Source organism: Rhodamnia argentea, chromosome 4 (genome assembly GCF_020921035.1).
Source record: "Rhodamnia argentea isolate NSW1041297 chromosome 4, ASM2092103v1, whole genome shotgun sequence".
Lineage (NCBI taxonomy): Eukaryota > Viridiplantae > Streptophyta > Magnoliopsida > Myrtales > Myrtaceae > Rhodamnia > Rhodamnia argentea.
In genome coordinates, this window is record NC_063153.1 from 6337429 (window position 1) to 6352300 (window position 14872).

Sequence of the window (14872 nt, forward strand, 5' to 3'; positions counted from 1 at the left end):
AGGAGAATCGATGCTGACAATAGAGATGGCAAGCCAAGAAAAAGTTATGGAGAATGGCAAAAGCAACCAGCTCGTGGAGAATGGAAAAAGCAACCAGAAGGAAAGAGTCTTCGACCGGGAGGAGCTTGGCGGAGTCGCGACAAAGATGGCAATGACGATAAAAGCAACAAAAGACGTAATGGACGATGTTACATTTGCGACAAGGAACATCATTTTGCCAAAGATTGTTGATCAAAAAGAGTTGAAGGAAATGTTGCAGCATCAAAGAAGAATGATAGCGATGAGGAATAGGATTTCCAAGCATATGTTGCAATTGAGGTACAAGATGAGCTCGTCGCCTCTTCCACCGCCGAGTTAAACAATGCGACGACTTTAATCACTATAAGTGATAAGTCGATTAATTATGATATTGACCGGATTATTGATTCGGGGTGTTCGAATCATATGACTGGAGATCAAGGCAAGCCGTCAAACATGCTTGATTACGCCGGTGGACGTGTAGTTATTACCGCAGACAACTTGAGGTTGCCGATTACTCATATCGGTAAAATGGTGATGACTCCCCGATTCAATTCATAACAAATTGAATTGAAAAATGTATATCACGTGCTAGGAATGAAGAAAAATTTATTGTCTATATCACAACTCACAGACTTGGGTAATTATGTAGTGTTCGGTCTAAGAGATGTTAAGGTGTATCGTAGTGTAAAACCCACTAGTAGATCGATCATGGAGGGGCGTCGACTAGAGTCCGTTTACGTGATGTCTGCACAAACGGCATATGTAAACAAAGCTCAGAAAAATGATACACCCGCCTTGTGGCATGTGCGGCTTGGGCATGTAAGTTATCACGGGTTGAAAGTGATGATGCAGAAAAATATGCTGAAGGGTCTCCCCGAGTTGGAAGTTCAAGAAGATGTGGTTTGTACCGGATGTCGGTAGGGAAAAGCACATCAGCTTCCATATGAGGAATCGACATTCAAAGGCGATATGTCTCTCGAACTCATTCACTCTGATGTATTTGGTCCAGTGAAGCATTCATCCTTCGGAGGATCAAAATACATGATTACGTTCATCGACGACTTCTCCATGTATGTTTGGATTTATTTTATGAAGGAAAAATCGAAGGCATTTGACAAATTTAAGGAGTTTAAAGAAAAAGTAGAAAGTGAAGTAGGCAAGAAAATTTTTTGTCTTCGTACCGATAATGGGAGAGAATATACTTTTTATGAATTCACAAAGTATTTGCAAGAGTGCAAGATACGTCGCCAGTTCACTTGTCCGTATACGCCTCAACAAAATGGAGTCGCCGAAAGAAAGAATCGGCATCTAGCGGAGACCTGCAGGAGCATGCTTCATGCAAAGAATGTCCCTCCTAAATTTTGGGGTAAGTGTATGAAGACAACAGCGTATGTGATTAACAGATCACCTCAAGCAAGGCTCAGCTTCATTTCACCATATGAAAAGCTATGGAATCACAAGCCCGTGGTAAGTCATTTTAGAGTTTTTAGATGTGTATGCTATGCATTTGTACCAGATCATCTTCGCAACAAATTCGACAAGAAGGCGATTCGCTGTATATTTGTGGGCTATAATGATCAAAGGAAGGGGTGGAAGTGTTGTGATCCTACAACAGAGAGGTGTTATACTTCCGTAAATGTGGTATTTGACGAACTATCATCATGGTGGTCACCTCAAGCTATCGAATTACCAAATTCACAGCATATCGAAGAAGAAGAGGTTCAAGAACAATTGAAAGAATACGATCAGAATCAGCCGATTGAAGAGGAAGTTGGAGCACAATCACCGGAATCAAAGAGTTCATCTAGTGAGCGTCCAAGAACAACAGAAGAACTTCGGCCAAATCAGGCAAAAGAACCTGAAAAGCGGGAGCCTCAACTTCGGAGATCGACAAGGCAAATGAAACCAAATCCTAAATATGCCAATGCAGCATTGATGGAAGATGTTGGAGTGATCGAGCCATCGGCATACGAGGAAGCCTTACGAGGTGCAGATTGGAGAAAGGCCATTGAAGAAGAAATCCCGGCATTGAAGAAAAATGAAACATGGGACTTGGTGCCGAAACCTAAAGAGGTATGTCCTATATCCCGTAAATGGGTTTATAAACTTAAAACCCGACCAGATGGGTCGATAGAGAGACATAAAGAATGTCTAGTCGCACAAGGATTTCCACAAAAGTATGGCGTCGATTATGAAGAAAACTTTAGCCAGGTGGCAAAGGTTACTACAGTTCGAGTTCTTTTAGCACTTGCGGGAAGCAAGTCGTGGAATCTGTGGCAAATGGATGTGAAGAATGCCTTTTTGCATGGAGAACTTGATCGAGATATATACATGGAGCAGCCGAATGGTTTCAAGAGTAAAACTCATCTAGATTATGTTTGCAAGCTAAAGAAAGCACTCTATGGCTTAAAAGCAAGCCCCGAGAGCATGGTATGGAAAGATTACAAAATTCTTGTTGAAAGGCGGTAATTCCGTAGCTCCAGCAGACTCAAGCTTGTTCGTGAAGGCAGAAGATGGAAACATTGCAGTTGTATTAATCTATGTGGATGACCTCATCATCACTGGAGATAATGACGATGAGATATCCCAAATCAGAGCCAACCTCTCCGTGCGGTTTCGGATGAAGGAGCTTGGAGAGCTGAAACACTTTCTAGGGCTCGAGGTTGATCGAACAAAGGAAGGACTATTCTTATGTCAATAGAAATATGCACGAAATCTCTTAGAAAAAATCGGGATACTTGATTGCAAACCTATATCCACTCCATTAGATGGGAATGCAAAGCTGTGTGCCAATGAAGGACAAGAGCTAGAAGACTCGACCATGTACGGGCAAATGGTAGGTAGTCTAATTTTTCTAACCATAACTCAGCCTGACATCACTTTTGCAGCGGGAGTAGTAAGTCGATCCATGGAGAAACCACGGAAGCCTCACTTGGATGCAGCCAAGCATGTACTTAGGTATGTAAAGAAGACGTTTGATTTTGGGCTTCTGTATAAGAAAGCCTCATCGAGTGGGTTTGTCGGTCATTGCGATGCCGACTTTGCTGGAGATCGATATGCACGGCGATCGACTACAGGATACTCATTTCTTGGATCAGCGGTGGTAACTTGGTGCAGTAAAAGACAGCCGATCGTGTCCCCGTCTACGACAGAAGCTGAATATAGAGCAGCAACAATGGCAGCTCGGGAAAGTACGTGGCTAGTGCGGTTATTGGATGATCTTCATCAATCGATCTATTATTCGACGACATTGTATTGTGATAATCTATCTGCTCTAAGCTTGGTAGAGAATCCAGTTTTCCATGCCAGGACAAAGCATGTGGAAGTACACTACCATTTTCTTCGAGAGAATGTGTTACAGGGCGACATAAAGATGGAATATGCCAAGACATGTGATCAAGTTGCTAATATCTTCACCAAAGGTCTTGGAACCGCAAAGTTTGAAGAGTTTCGAACTCAACTTAGTATGGTCGCAAGATCTGTCCTTAGAGAGAGTAGTCGGTGAGGGAGAGTATTGAAGAAGTCACAGCCTATCTCTAGATCCTTCTTGATTAGTCTTGACTGTTCATTGTCGATAGACTTTTCGGTTTCCGATGGACGTCTATCCGACGAACATGTTAAGTGTCATTATTGTATCATTCCTTTCAAGAGTCTTTTTAAATTCTCAATGATGACTGTTCGTGTTTCTAGGTATCTATCTTCTTGGAATTTTAGATGTATTAATGAGTCGATCGAAAGGTCGCGTAGTCAAAGAGTCATGTAAGATGCCTATATATAGACGAGTCTTGTAATCGTTTCTGTAAGATGAACAAGATGAATTCAGCAAATAAAGTAGTTCATTCATTTCCTTCCGTGAGTGTTTCTCTTATGTGAGAATTATCAAGTGAGTTTTCACCTTCAATAGTTATCGATCAAACTTTTGGATCGAGACTTGATAGCAAGCTCTGCGCCTCTTATTTCTCTACAGTGGTATGGTAATCATCGACTCTAACTTCGACAATTTTGATTCTACATTGGATGGGAGGTTAGGTTGTAAGGTGAAATATTTGACGCATACAATAAAATAGTATTTGTGCTTGTAAAGGCATTGGAAGCTACTAGATCTGCTTACTTGGGTTGCCTTCCCAATATGTTTCTGTAGTTCTAAAAACCACGAGAAAAGAGAAAAAAAAGTGTTTGCGGGGTGACATACCTGGGACGTCACATGAGTTCATGAACCTTTGGCCAGCTTGTCAACTTGTGGCAAGGCTCGAGATTGCCTGAGAGTAGTCACTGGCCGAGGAAGAAGGGAAATGAAAAAAAATAATAAAAATAAAAATAATTGAAAATTAGATCTTTAAAAAAAATAAAAGAGAAGTTATAAGAAAAGGAGTGCACTAAGGAAAATAAAACCCAATTTTTCATACCAAATGACGTAAAATATTTTCCTGCTCATTTTCAAGTTTCAACCAAATACCGGAAAATATTATCATTTTCTTAAAAAAATGACTTCGTGAAAAATATTTTCTAAAAGCATCACATTTTTTTATGAAACGAATGGAGCCCTAGTCAAATATTAATCATCGTGTTTATCCTGTCTTAGCGAAGTTTAACCCTGATGATCTTGTACCTTTCATGCTAAATGGTTTAGTGGAGAGGAAAATTAAGTTCACTTTTCACCAAATTTTACATTGTTTCTTTGAAACAGGTCACTTAGCTCTTGATTTTCCCTATTGGGTCACTCAAATTTTCACTCTATTTTGAATCCTGCGTCGCTCCGTTCATTCTCTAACCAACTACCCTGTCAGGTACAAATAAGCAAATAGGTGGTGAATTGTTTATTCAAGTAATAAAAACGAAAATTGTAAAAGCAATTACTTTTTGAAAACTTTTTTTTTTAAGCTTTGCTTCTATGTGCAAGGAAAATAGCAACACTAACGGGAGTTTAGGAATATGATTTTTTTTTTTATTTGGTCGAACAGAAAGAGGATTTCTTTTTTTTTTTTTTTTTGGTTCAATAGAAAAGAATGAGGATTTGAAAGCGAGGTTTATGAGGTTCGACTTGTACTATGCTTACGACTCTCTTCTAGCTCTGGTAGCCCATAAATCCTCTACAAACTTCTTATACTCATGTTAATGAAATATGGTTGCTCATTTATTCAAAGATATTAAACACTCGATCGAGTTTTGTTATCATCAAAATCAATTAAGCTATGTTTTCCAACAAACTCAGTCGACATATGTCCAAAACTTTCGTTAATAATAAATTTACTATACAATAATCATCTTTATAAGGCCACTAACCCTTAATTCACCTTTCAGCAACACTAAATTTTCAGTGTATCATTGGTTGGAAAATCAACAGTGACTTGATGGAAGATCAAAAGGGTAATAACACAAATGTTCCATGAAATTTGGTTCAATATGCAATATCGTCTTTAAACTTTTAGGACAAGCATGACAATATTTCTATTTTCCTGTTTTTCTATTTTTATGGTCTGGGAACAAGGTTGGAACAAAAATCCATTTTGCAATGCAATTTTATTTTTCTATTTTCAGGACAAATTTTTGGTTTCAAAATAGATCTAGAAGAGATATAAGAAGTAGAAATTTTCTACTTTTCTATTTTTATAACAGAAACAGAAATAAGAATTCTTCTCATTACCCATTCCCTCTCTCTTATGTGCGGTCTCCCTCTCTCTTGCATCCCTACCATTGGCTGCTGTTTGCCACCCGCCAACCGCCGGTCTTAGGTCCCCGGCCATTGGTCATCATCCATCGTCGGTCGCCTCTCTCGCCTCCTTGTCGCTATTCTCCATCCGCCGACTACAGGCCGCTAGTCCCAAGCTCCCGTTCGCCCTTCGTTGTTTGCCATCCGGCCGGTCACTATCTACCCATCGCCACTCGCTCTCCGCCAGTCGCCGGCCGAGGTCCAGTAGCTAGGGACCATAGAAATTTTATGTTGTTATCGAATAAATTTTTGTTCCGAAAACAAAAAATTTGTGTCGTTACCAAACATGTGTCTCTGCTTAGAAACTCGTACGGGGAAGAAAAATAGAAAAAATTATTTCTGGCTGGATATAGAACTCGAGAAAGAAATGGTTGTCATTCACGCCCTTAATTTCTGTAACGTGGTTCCTCGGTTTTGGCCCACCGTGCAATGCAATATCAAGACTTTTAATTCGTTCAATATGATTCTTGAACTATTTGTAAATATTCAATATAATCCCTTGACTATATGCAAAACGACAAAAGTTGGAGATTAAATTGAACATGTGACCAAAGTTCAGAAACCATATTAAACAAATTAAAAGTTTAGGGACTACATCAAATAAGTTAAAAATTCAAACACCACATTACATATTTGGACCAAAGTTCAGAGATCATTTATGTTCATTTTTCCAATATCAAAATTGAAAGCTCAAAATTTGCTCTCAGTGATGTAACTGAACATTGGAAATCTGCATCGGCCTGTTTAAATTAAAGACAAAGTTCAGTGAGCAACCAAATGTGGCGAATATTCTCCGGCAGCACATCAATGTCGACAGTTCCTGTGGAATGGTCTGTGTACGAGGATGTTACTTTTCTAATTCAAGCGAAACAAAATGACAGCTAATTTGCCAATCATATTCGTCAAAAAAATAGTGCAAAATTTGTCTCATGTGGTGGGATCTTCTGGTTGTCTCGGTGCCCTTTATTTGCATTTAAGTCCGGATGTGATAAATTGTTACTTTACTTGGTGTTTGGGGACATCCTCCGTACCGGACAAGCCTCGGTACATCAGGATAAAGTGTCGGATAAAAATTTCTGAGGAACGGTGGGATAAACTCGAATTTGATAAGAATTTGTTTGGAAAAAAAAAACAAGAACTTTACAAAAGGAGAAGAGATGCAGGCGAATGGATCTAACTGGCCTTTCAAGAAGTTTTCTCATTGCTATCTGCATCATGGGGTCTTTGAGAAACCATCCGATCCTTTCAAAGAAAGTTCTCTTGCTCATGTTCTCTTGTTGAACTAACCGAAGCAATGCCTGCACCACCTCAAGCATTGGTGGCTGGAACTCCGGCTCCGCCTCCAGCACCTCGTTGACACAGTGATCGAAATCGAAGTGGACAGAAACAGGACTCCACTGCGAGGCTAAAATCCTCACGGTAAACATTGAACATCTAAAAGGAAGAGGGGAAGATGGTGATGAAGGGGTTGTAAATCCTTGGTATCGCCATCAGCCCCGGACCTTCATCAATCTGGGGCGATGCAAAGTTAATGCTGAATTTCCCGGTCCACTATCTCTGTCGCAGTTTCAGATTTATGGATCCGCGTCGTCGTCGCCGCACGACAATGTTGGTAATCGCCATTTTCGATCGTGGCCACTGTGGAGGCGGTGGCCACAGTTCCTATATCTAGGATTTTTCCTTGGACTTTAATTAATTGAATTTTATAATTTAACTGAAAATTCTATTTATTTTTTAATCTTAACTTGAAGTCTATCAAACGTATCTCTTTCTATCATATCCTATGTCAATTGACAATTATCATCCACGATCACTAGAGGTGTCAAACGGGCGGGTCGGGTCGAATATGGTTCGATCCATACCGACCCATATAATCCTTTTGATCCATTTTCATACAATACATACCCGACCAGAACCATATTGTTAAAACACTTCAATAGTTAATATTGAGGAAAATTCATTTCTTATAAATATCTGAAAAAAAATATTCCTAAACCATTGTGGATCATTTTTATAATCTCTAAAAAAACAAAATTTTTCTTTTTCTTTTTTCTTCTTTTCTTTTCCTTCTTCCACCTTTCTTCGCCCGTCACTAGGCCTCGTTGACGGTTGGCAACCAGCCACAGACACGGCCAATTCCGATGAGCTCAAGGCTTGCCAAATTTTAAGTAAGTCATAAATAGACTTTCAAATGTTTTAATAATATTCAAATTTTTTAGTAATTTATAGATTTATCTTATTAATTTGTTTTATTTCTTAGTTTTCTTCATTTTTCTTTTTCCTCCGACCTCTGCCGCCGCAAGCGGCCGGCAACATCCATCGGCCAGCTTGGATCTAGTGAGACCGAGCTCGAGGCTCACCGGTGGTCGTCATCGGCTAGTAATGACCAAGGTAGAAAAAGATAAAAGGAAGAAAAGAAAGACAAAAAAGGAAAAGATATTAATATTAAAATATTAAAAAGTTTGAAGGAAAAAGTTGGATTGGCAGCTCAGTCTCACCTGGAATTCTTTTAAAATATTCACAAAACGTATTTATCACTCATAATTATCTTAGCTAATCAATTCATGATTCATTTAAAATTCATTTAGGGCATACTAAGTTTTTAAGTAACTCATTTATGACCCGTTTTAGGCATTCGACCCTCAGAAGAAACGTGACTCGGACAAAAATCTGCCATATTTTAGTTCCAAACATGTCAGAAGAAAAACTTAGCCATCAGCGAAGGAATGGGTGTTGATGTTCTTTAAAGCCCTCTACTTGTTCATTTTCTGCAGAGAGAATCTCTAGGATCTCTAAAGCTACTAGCCTTCTTTTCGTTTCTTCGCTCTGCTTCACTCGCACTGCCCAAAAGCGCAGAGGAACCAATCAATGGATGTGGAAGAACAGAAACAGCATTTGGAGTCACCCTTGTTAGCAGTTTCCCCGGAGAAGAAGGTGTCTGAACCGGGGAATGGGATCGAGAAAGAGGAGATTTTCTTGGAAATGAAGCGGCAACTGTCGTTGGCGGGGCCATTGGTCTCGTTGAACCTGATGATATATTCTTTGCAGGTGATCTCGCTGATGTTTGTGGGTCATCATGGAGAGCTGGCACTTTCCGGTGCTTCCATGGCCACCTCCTTCGCTGCCGTGACTGGCTTTAGCTTGTTTGTAAGACAGAACATTCTTCCTGCTTTATTCTTGAGATAAACCATTCTTCTCTCCGACAGCATGGCTAAGACATGAAAGATTTTAAGCAATGGAAGTAGCATCATAGTGTGTCACTTCTATGAAAGATTTCTTCCCGAATGTTATTAATCTTGAAAAAAAAAAAATGATAATCCCACTTCTATTGACACGATTATCGGTTAAGGGTTTCCAAGTACCATGATAGATTGATTGTCTACCAACCTAAGCTCCCTTTCAGATTCTTGCAGTTTGACAAATATTGATCTACTGAACTTGTTATCTCTCAATAAGCTCAGTGTGCTAAGTGTGTGATTTTCCCCCATCTAGGTAGGTGTAGTAATGCCGAGATTCGAAAGAGTTTTTCACGAATTAGAACATTTGTTAACTGCACTTGGAAAAGATTGTTGCGGGCCGTAGGCTGATAACAAAATAGATAACAATTTTTCTTGTTGATAATCTTCCATTGCATGTCGGTTGAGTGAACTATGGCAATACACTCCTGATAAGCTCCAAGCAAGGCCTAATTTGGGTTTCTATGATAAACTGACATGAGTTCTTGATTTTTATTTTTGGACATGCATGAATAGCTCCAAACATCATCTCATAGATGCTTGGTCCATAACAGATAGGAGTGGCAAGTGCATTGGATACATTTTGCGGTCAGTCTTATGGAGCTAAGCAATACCACATGCTCGGTATCCACAAGCAGAGGGCAATGATCGTTCTCCTAATAGCTAGCATTCCGCTCGCTATCTTATGGGCTAACACAGGCCAAATCCTTATCTTTTTCAAGCAAGACCCTCAAATTTCGGCTGAGGCAGGATCCTACGCCCGGTTCATGATCCCTAGCATTTTTGCATATGCGCTACTGCAGTGCCACATCAGGTTTCTGCAGACCCAGAACAATGTTGTTCCGATGATGGTCATTTCAGGAATCACCGCATTGCTGCACATTTTCATATGTTGGTTCCTGGTGTTCAACTCTGGACTTGGAAACAAAGGGGCCGCTTTGGCGAATTCCATCTCCTATTGGATTAACGTGTCGATGATGGCGATTTATGTTAGAATTTCACCATCCTGTAAGAGAACCTGGACTGGTTTCTCCAAGGAGGCTTTGCATGGGATCTTTGCATTTCTGAAATTAGCAATTCCTTCAGCTGTCATGATCTGGTATGTCTCAGCCTTTTAGACCTCTCCTAGTTCTCTATTGGCAAACCAAAAGATTTATACAAATTCAACGACTTGCGGGATGGGTGTACGAGACAAAGGATGGTCATAATCCTTCTTCAGAATCATTCATGGGCTGTTGACCTTTTTATTCTAGTTTACATTCATGATCTAATTGTTACAACTTTGAAGGGATTTCAGTTTCTTCTTAATCGGTTCTGACACTATTCTTTTGTGGGAGATTATATAATCTTTACATTATCAGCATTGGTTGTCCTGATTCTCTGTAACTTGGAGCAATGATGACGTTTCTGTTTGGTTCATCGCCGGCAACAGCTTCGAGATGTGGTCATACGAAATGATGGTGTTGTTATCAGGACTTCTTCCCAACCCAAAACTTGAAACATCGGTCCTCTCAATCAGGTACATCAGTCATATGTATGTCAACAAGAAGAGGACAAAAAGGCTGACCTCTTAGCACCAGTTGCTATCATTTCCAAACAATGTAAACTTAGTACCTCGTGCTTTTTTCAGCCTGAACACCTGTTGCCTGCTGTTCATGATACCTCTAGGACTCAGTGGTTCAATAAGGTAAGGCTAACAGGTTAAGCTTTATTTACTTAAGTAGATCTTGCAAAAGAAGCAGCTATTCTAGTCTCACACGCTTTCTTCGCTTTACTTTTGGCAGCACAAGAGTTTCAAATGAATTGGGCGCTGGAAGACCACGAACAGCTCGTTTGGCAATTTATGTTTCCTTAATGATGGTCGCCACAGAAGGATTGTTTGTAGGTGCTCTCATGATCTTCGGTCGTAAGGCATGGGGCTACCTCTATAGCACGGAAGAAGAAGTCGTGAAATACGTGGGACATATGTTGGTACTACTCGCAACTTCCCACTTTTTCGAGGGCATTCAGTCCGTGCTTTCAGGTACGCAGGGACTTTGCCTATTATTGCAGTTTCCTGGTGCACCTGACATAGTACTACTTTGACTACTTATCCTGATAATTAGCAATGGAAGATGGAGAATATGTCAAATCTTCTAACATTTAAAAGTCAAAACCGATTTGCATATCGACCATTATGATGCTATAAGTAACATTTTTTCAGGCGTTGCAAGAGGATGCGGGTGGCAAAAAATTGGAGCTTTCATCAATTTGGGTGCCTACTATTTGTTGGGTGTTCCGGTTGCCATATTCCTTGCTTTTGTCTATCACATCGGCGGAAAGGTAAATCCCGGTCACCTTACCTTTCTACCTCGTTCCGTCCTTTACTTACATCGGAGATAGTAGTCTAGTCCGATAATCATATAATTGGTTGGTCTTCTAATCAAGCTGCAGGGCCTCTGGACCGGGATAATAGTTGCACTCATCGTGCAAGCATTGTTACTTGCAGTCCTAACAGCATGTACCAACTGGGAGAAAGAGGTAAGATACAGTGAATCAATTATTGAACCTTTACAGTGAATCAATTATTGAACCTTTCTATCATGTAGAGTATTATTCGACCTGTGGTTGGTACTTTATATTTGGCATTGTGTCAGGCAAAGAAAGCCACCGATAGAGTCCATAGCACCATGAGTCCTGCCGATGGATTGTCATCATAAAGCTATGGGGAAGAAATTTCGTCATCGGAATTGGATGGTATAATAGAGAGACTCCGGTTCCTGGGGCCGAAAACTAGTGGAACTGGAAATAATATGTACTTGGCCTCTGAATCTCATGCTGTCTCTCATAAGGAAGAGTTGCATCTGGAACTTCTGCCAAAGTCTGAAATAAATGCAAAATTGCTATGCAACAAGGTTGATGTCAGAAAGCTCTTTAGTAAGATATAATGTCATCACCCCAACCTTACTTGTGTATAGGATTTAGGAAGTCTTTGGAGCACAATCCATCTCTGGTGTCTTCCTTACTTGAATCCCTAGATTCATGGGGATCATGCGCGCTGGTGGATCCTACTTTTTCTTCTTTGATCTTGATCAATTAGTAGGACATGAATAAGTCCCCTGAAACAGCTACTACAGACCATCTCAAGTTTGAGCAATTTTTCTCTGACCTTTTTAACTGACATCTGACATAAGTCTCTAGGAAGTATCAAGACCCTTGGTTTGAACTACTTTTCAGATCTCCAAGTAATGGTGAATAATATTTTCTGAAAGTGTTAAGTTGCCAAGGTGACATCCGATTCACACATCCAAGCCTATGGCCCCGACTTTCGCCTTTCCTTTTCCTTCTAGAATCCTATTAGCATAGGATCTGGAAGTGGAATGAAGGGGAATCCTATGAGAGTATGGCATGGGTTACTTTAGCGCCGTGGCGTCTGGTACTCGAACATTGGCTTAGGACATTTTCTCCATCCCTTTTTACCTTGAAAAAAGCAGTGACACCTTGCATCCAATTTATCCAATCTGTCTTTTTCGACCAAGAGGTCTTTTTTTATCACTTCTTTCTGGAAGCGGAATTCACCCGGTTCAAGTGCACATCAACCTCTTCTCTCCTAAGGCTCTTCCTTTACACTTGAGAACAACCCAGCTTACTTCATTGCTTTCTGATTTCTTCTGTCCGATCATGACATGACATATAGGTAGAGCTGTTAATATGGGTCCATGACCCATTTTTTACTCATATTTTGAATAAATAGGTTTTATATGGGTTGTTAGCTTTTAGAGGACCCACTAAAAATGGGTTCGAAAAATTGAAGCTAAATCCGATCGATCAAAAATAGGTTACACATGGAACCCACATAGAACCTATTTTCGACCCATTTTCGACCCATTAAAAAGTTAAGTCATCATTGTACTTGGGTTGGGTCACGGGCTGCCGATCGTCGCCCGCCTCCGCCGACCACCGCCGACCACCGCTGCCTTGGCCGACCATTGGCGCCGCCGATCACCGCCGATGCCGCCGACCGTTGCTCGCCAACCACTGCTGACCATCGTCCGGAAAGGTAATGGACATATGTGGTGAAAAGTATAGCAAAAGTAGAGAGTCGAACATGACTCCAAAGTTTTGAACGACCAGCACAAAATTTGCGATGAATAAATCATTCGGTAGGGCCAAAGCGAAGCTTCATGAATTAGAATGAATGCCAAGAAAGTAGAAATCGCTGGACGAACGTGTATTAACCTACGAGATTGTTTTGCGTGAATGTCAAAGCTGTGTTTATTTGCTACCAAATGCAGGAAGGGGATACAAAGCTTGGTTTTCCTTTTTGGTTGCAAACTTTGATGGCGATGAAATGCGGGGCGCATCTGTTCGTGTCACACCCCCGTCTTACAATGTACAGGAAAATGACACGGCCGTCCTCGTACCTAAAGGACGCAGCCTCAGATAGAAACCAACGTAAAGTTGGTTTCTCCATCAGAGTTTCTACAATCCTCAAAGATATTTACATATCACCACTCAACTAAACCCAACAACTAATAACATACATGTATACAACTTTCCTTAGGTCATACCCAAAATCTGACTCCTAAAAGCCCCCGGCGTTTGCGCTCTTACTTGCCATTGACTGAAGAGCCCGAAAACATGTAAAAGGAATGGAATGAGCAACCACAGCTCAGTGAGCAGTACATGTCTCTTCTAAGCAGATTCTAAGCAGATCGAGCACTCACTATGCACATATAATAATATCAAAACTCTAATTCACATAAAATGAATAATGTCACTTTAGCTTAACGATATATATACCAGAAATATTTCATTAGTCACCAATATAAAAATCAATGGTCAAGTCCATAGATCAATCTCCATCAAACCAAATATCAATGGTCCATTCCATTGACCAATCTCTTGCTCATATGAAACCACGATCACAACATAATGCCTAGTGACAAGGCGACCAAGTTTCCCCCCTTGATAAGGTCTCCACCTATTATCAACCGGTGGTTCGGTCCCAAAGGATATCTTGAAATTGGTATGCATACCCAAAAACCCTTAACCGGGTTCATGGCCATAATGAGCATCAAACCGACATTTACTAATAATCCACAAACCAATCCAGAATCCATTTCATAAACCAGAATATATGTCACAACTATTTCGGATAAACCGGGTTCACAAATTGAAACACATATTTCATAATTCATTTCGTAACACATTTTTGAAGTGGTTCGTAAGTATCAAAACGCAGTAAATGCTCGATCCAGAATTTTTATGCAACAAATATGCCTTTAATGTTCATAATATATATCAAATCCGTACCGCCTTCAAGTTATGACTTTATAAATTCATAAAAGAGATAAGCATCACTCACGTGATATAGCCTAATTTAAACCTCGAAAGCTAATTCAAGCCCACGAACTCGAATCCTATCAATTTATCGAAAATTGGTATCACAGTCAAGCAAAAATGCTACCGTAACTACGATCGACTAAGTTAAGCTCATTCGCTAATCAAACTATTCCTACGTGTTAATAAAATGCTTATCCGAATCGTATAATCTAAACTATCCGTAACGCGTAAGCGTAAAACTTCAACTATATGGCATAACTTCGAAACTATTCTGACTGTACTAACAAGGGGCTCGAATACTTACTAGATGCTGAAAAACGCAATTGATTTGGCTTGATTCTTCACCAAAATAAATTTATTTCTATCTTTCTTCTTCTTCTTCTCTTTGCGTTTTCCTCTTCCTATTTTCACGAGTGGATGAAGTACTCGCTCCTTTTTATAATCTGGGTCGAGCACTGTTATTTGAGGCGGTGACTCTCTCTTCTTTTTTTTTTTTACCAGTCAAATGGTCAACAGACCACATGGCATCACAAGGCCAAATATAAGGCCAGCTGTCATCTGCACATATTACAGTTCGTCT

The 14872-nt window shown here is 40.2% G+C and overlaps 1 protein-coding gene across 1 annotated transcript; it reads left to right on the plus strand.

Moving 5' to 3' along the window:
* The first annotated feature begins 8599 nt into the window (after positions 1–8599).
* On the plus strand, positions 8600–11666 carry LOC115736203 (protein DETOXIFICATION 16-like). Its single transcript, XM_030667773.2, has 8 exons — positions 8600–8878; positions 9522–10066; positions 10400–10486; positions 10598–10654; positions 10752–10990; positions 11171–11289; positions 11401–11487; positions 11604–11666. The coding sequence occupies exons 1-8, from the start codon at positions 8600–8602 to the stop codon at positions 11664–11666; spliced, it is 1476 nt and encodes a 491-aa protein (XP_030523633.2).
* Positions 11667–14872: the final 3206 nt, after the last annotated feature.

What these genes read in the sequence shown, in the direction of transcription:
- LOC115736203 (XM_030667773.2), top strand. Translation starts at nt 8,600, where the DNA reads ATGGATGTGGAAGAACAGAAACAGCATTTGGAGTCACCCTTGTTAGCA. An exon ending in ACATCGGTCCTCTCAATCAG is followed by an intron (nt 10,487 to 10,597) that starts GTACATCAGTCA and finishes TGCTTTTTTCAG; the next exon opens with CCTGAACACCTGTTGCCTGC. An exon ending in GGACTCAGTGGTTCAATAAG is followed by an intron (nt 10,655 to 10,751) that starts GTAAGGCTAACA and finishes TACTTTTGGCAG; the next exon opens with CACAAGAGTTTCAAATGAAT.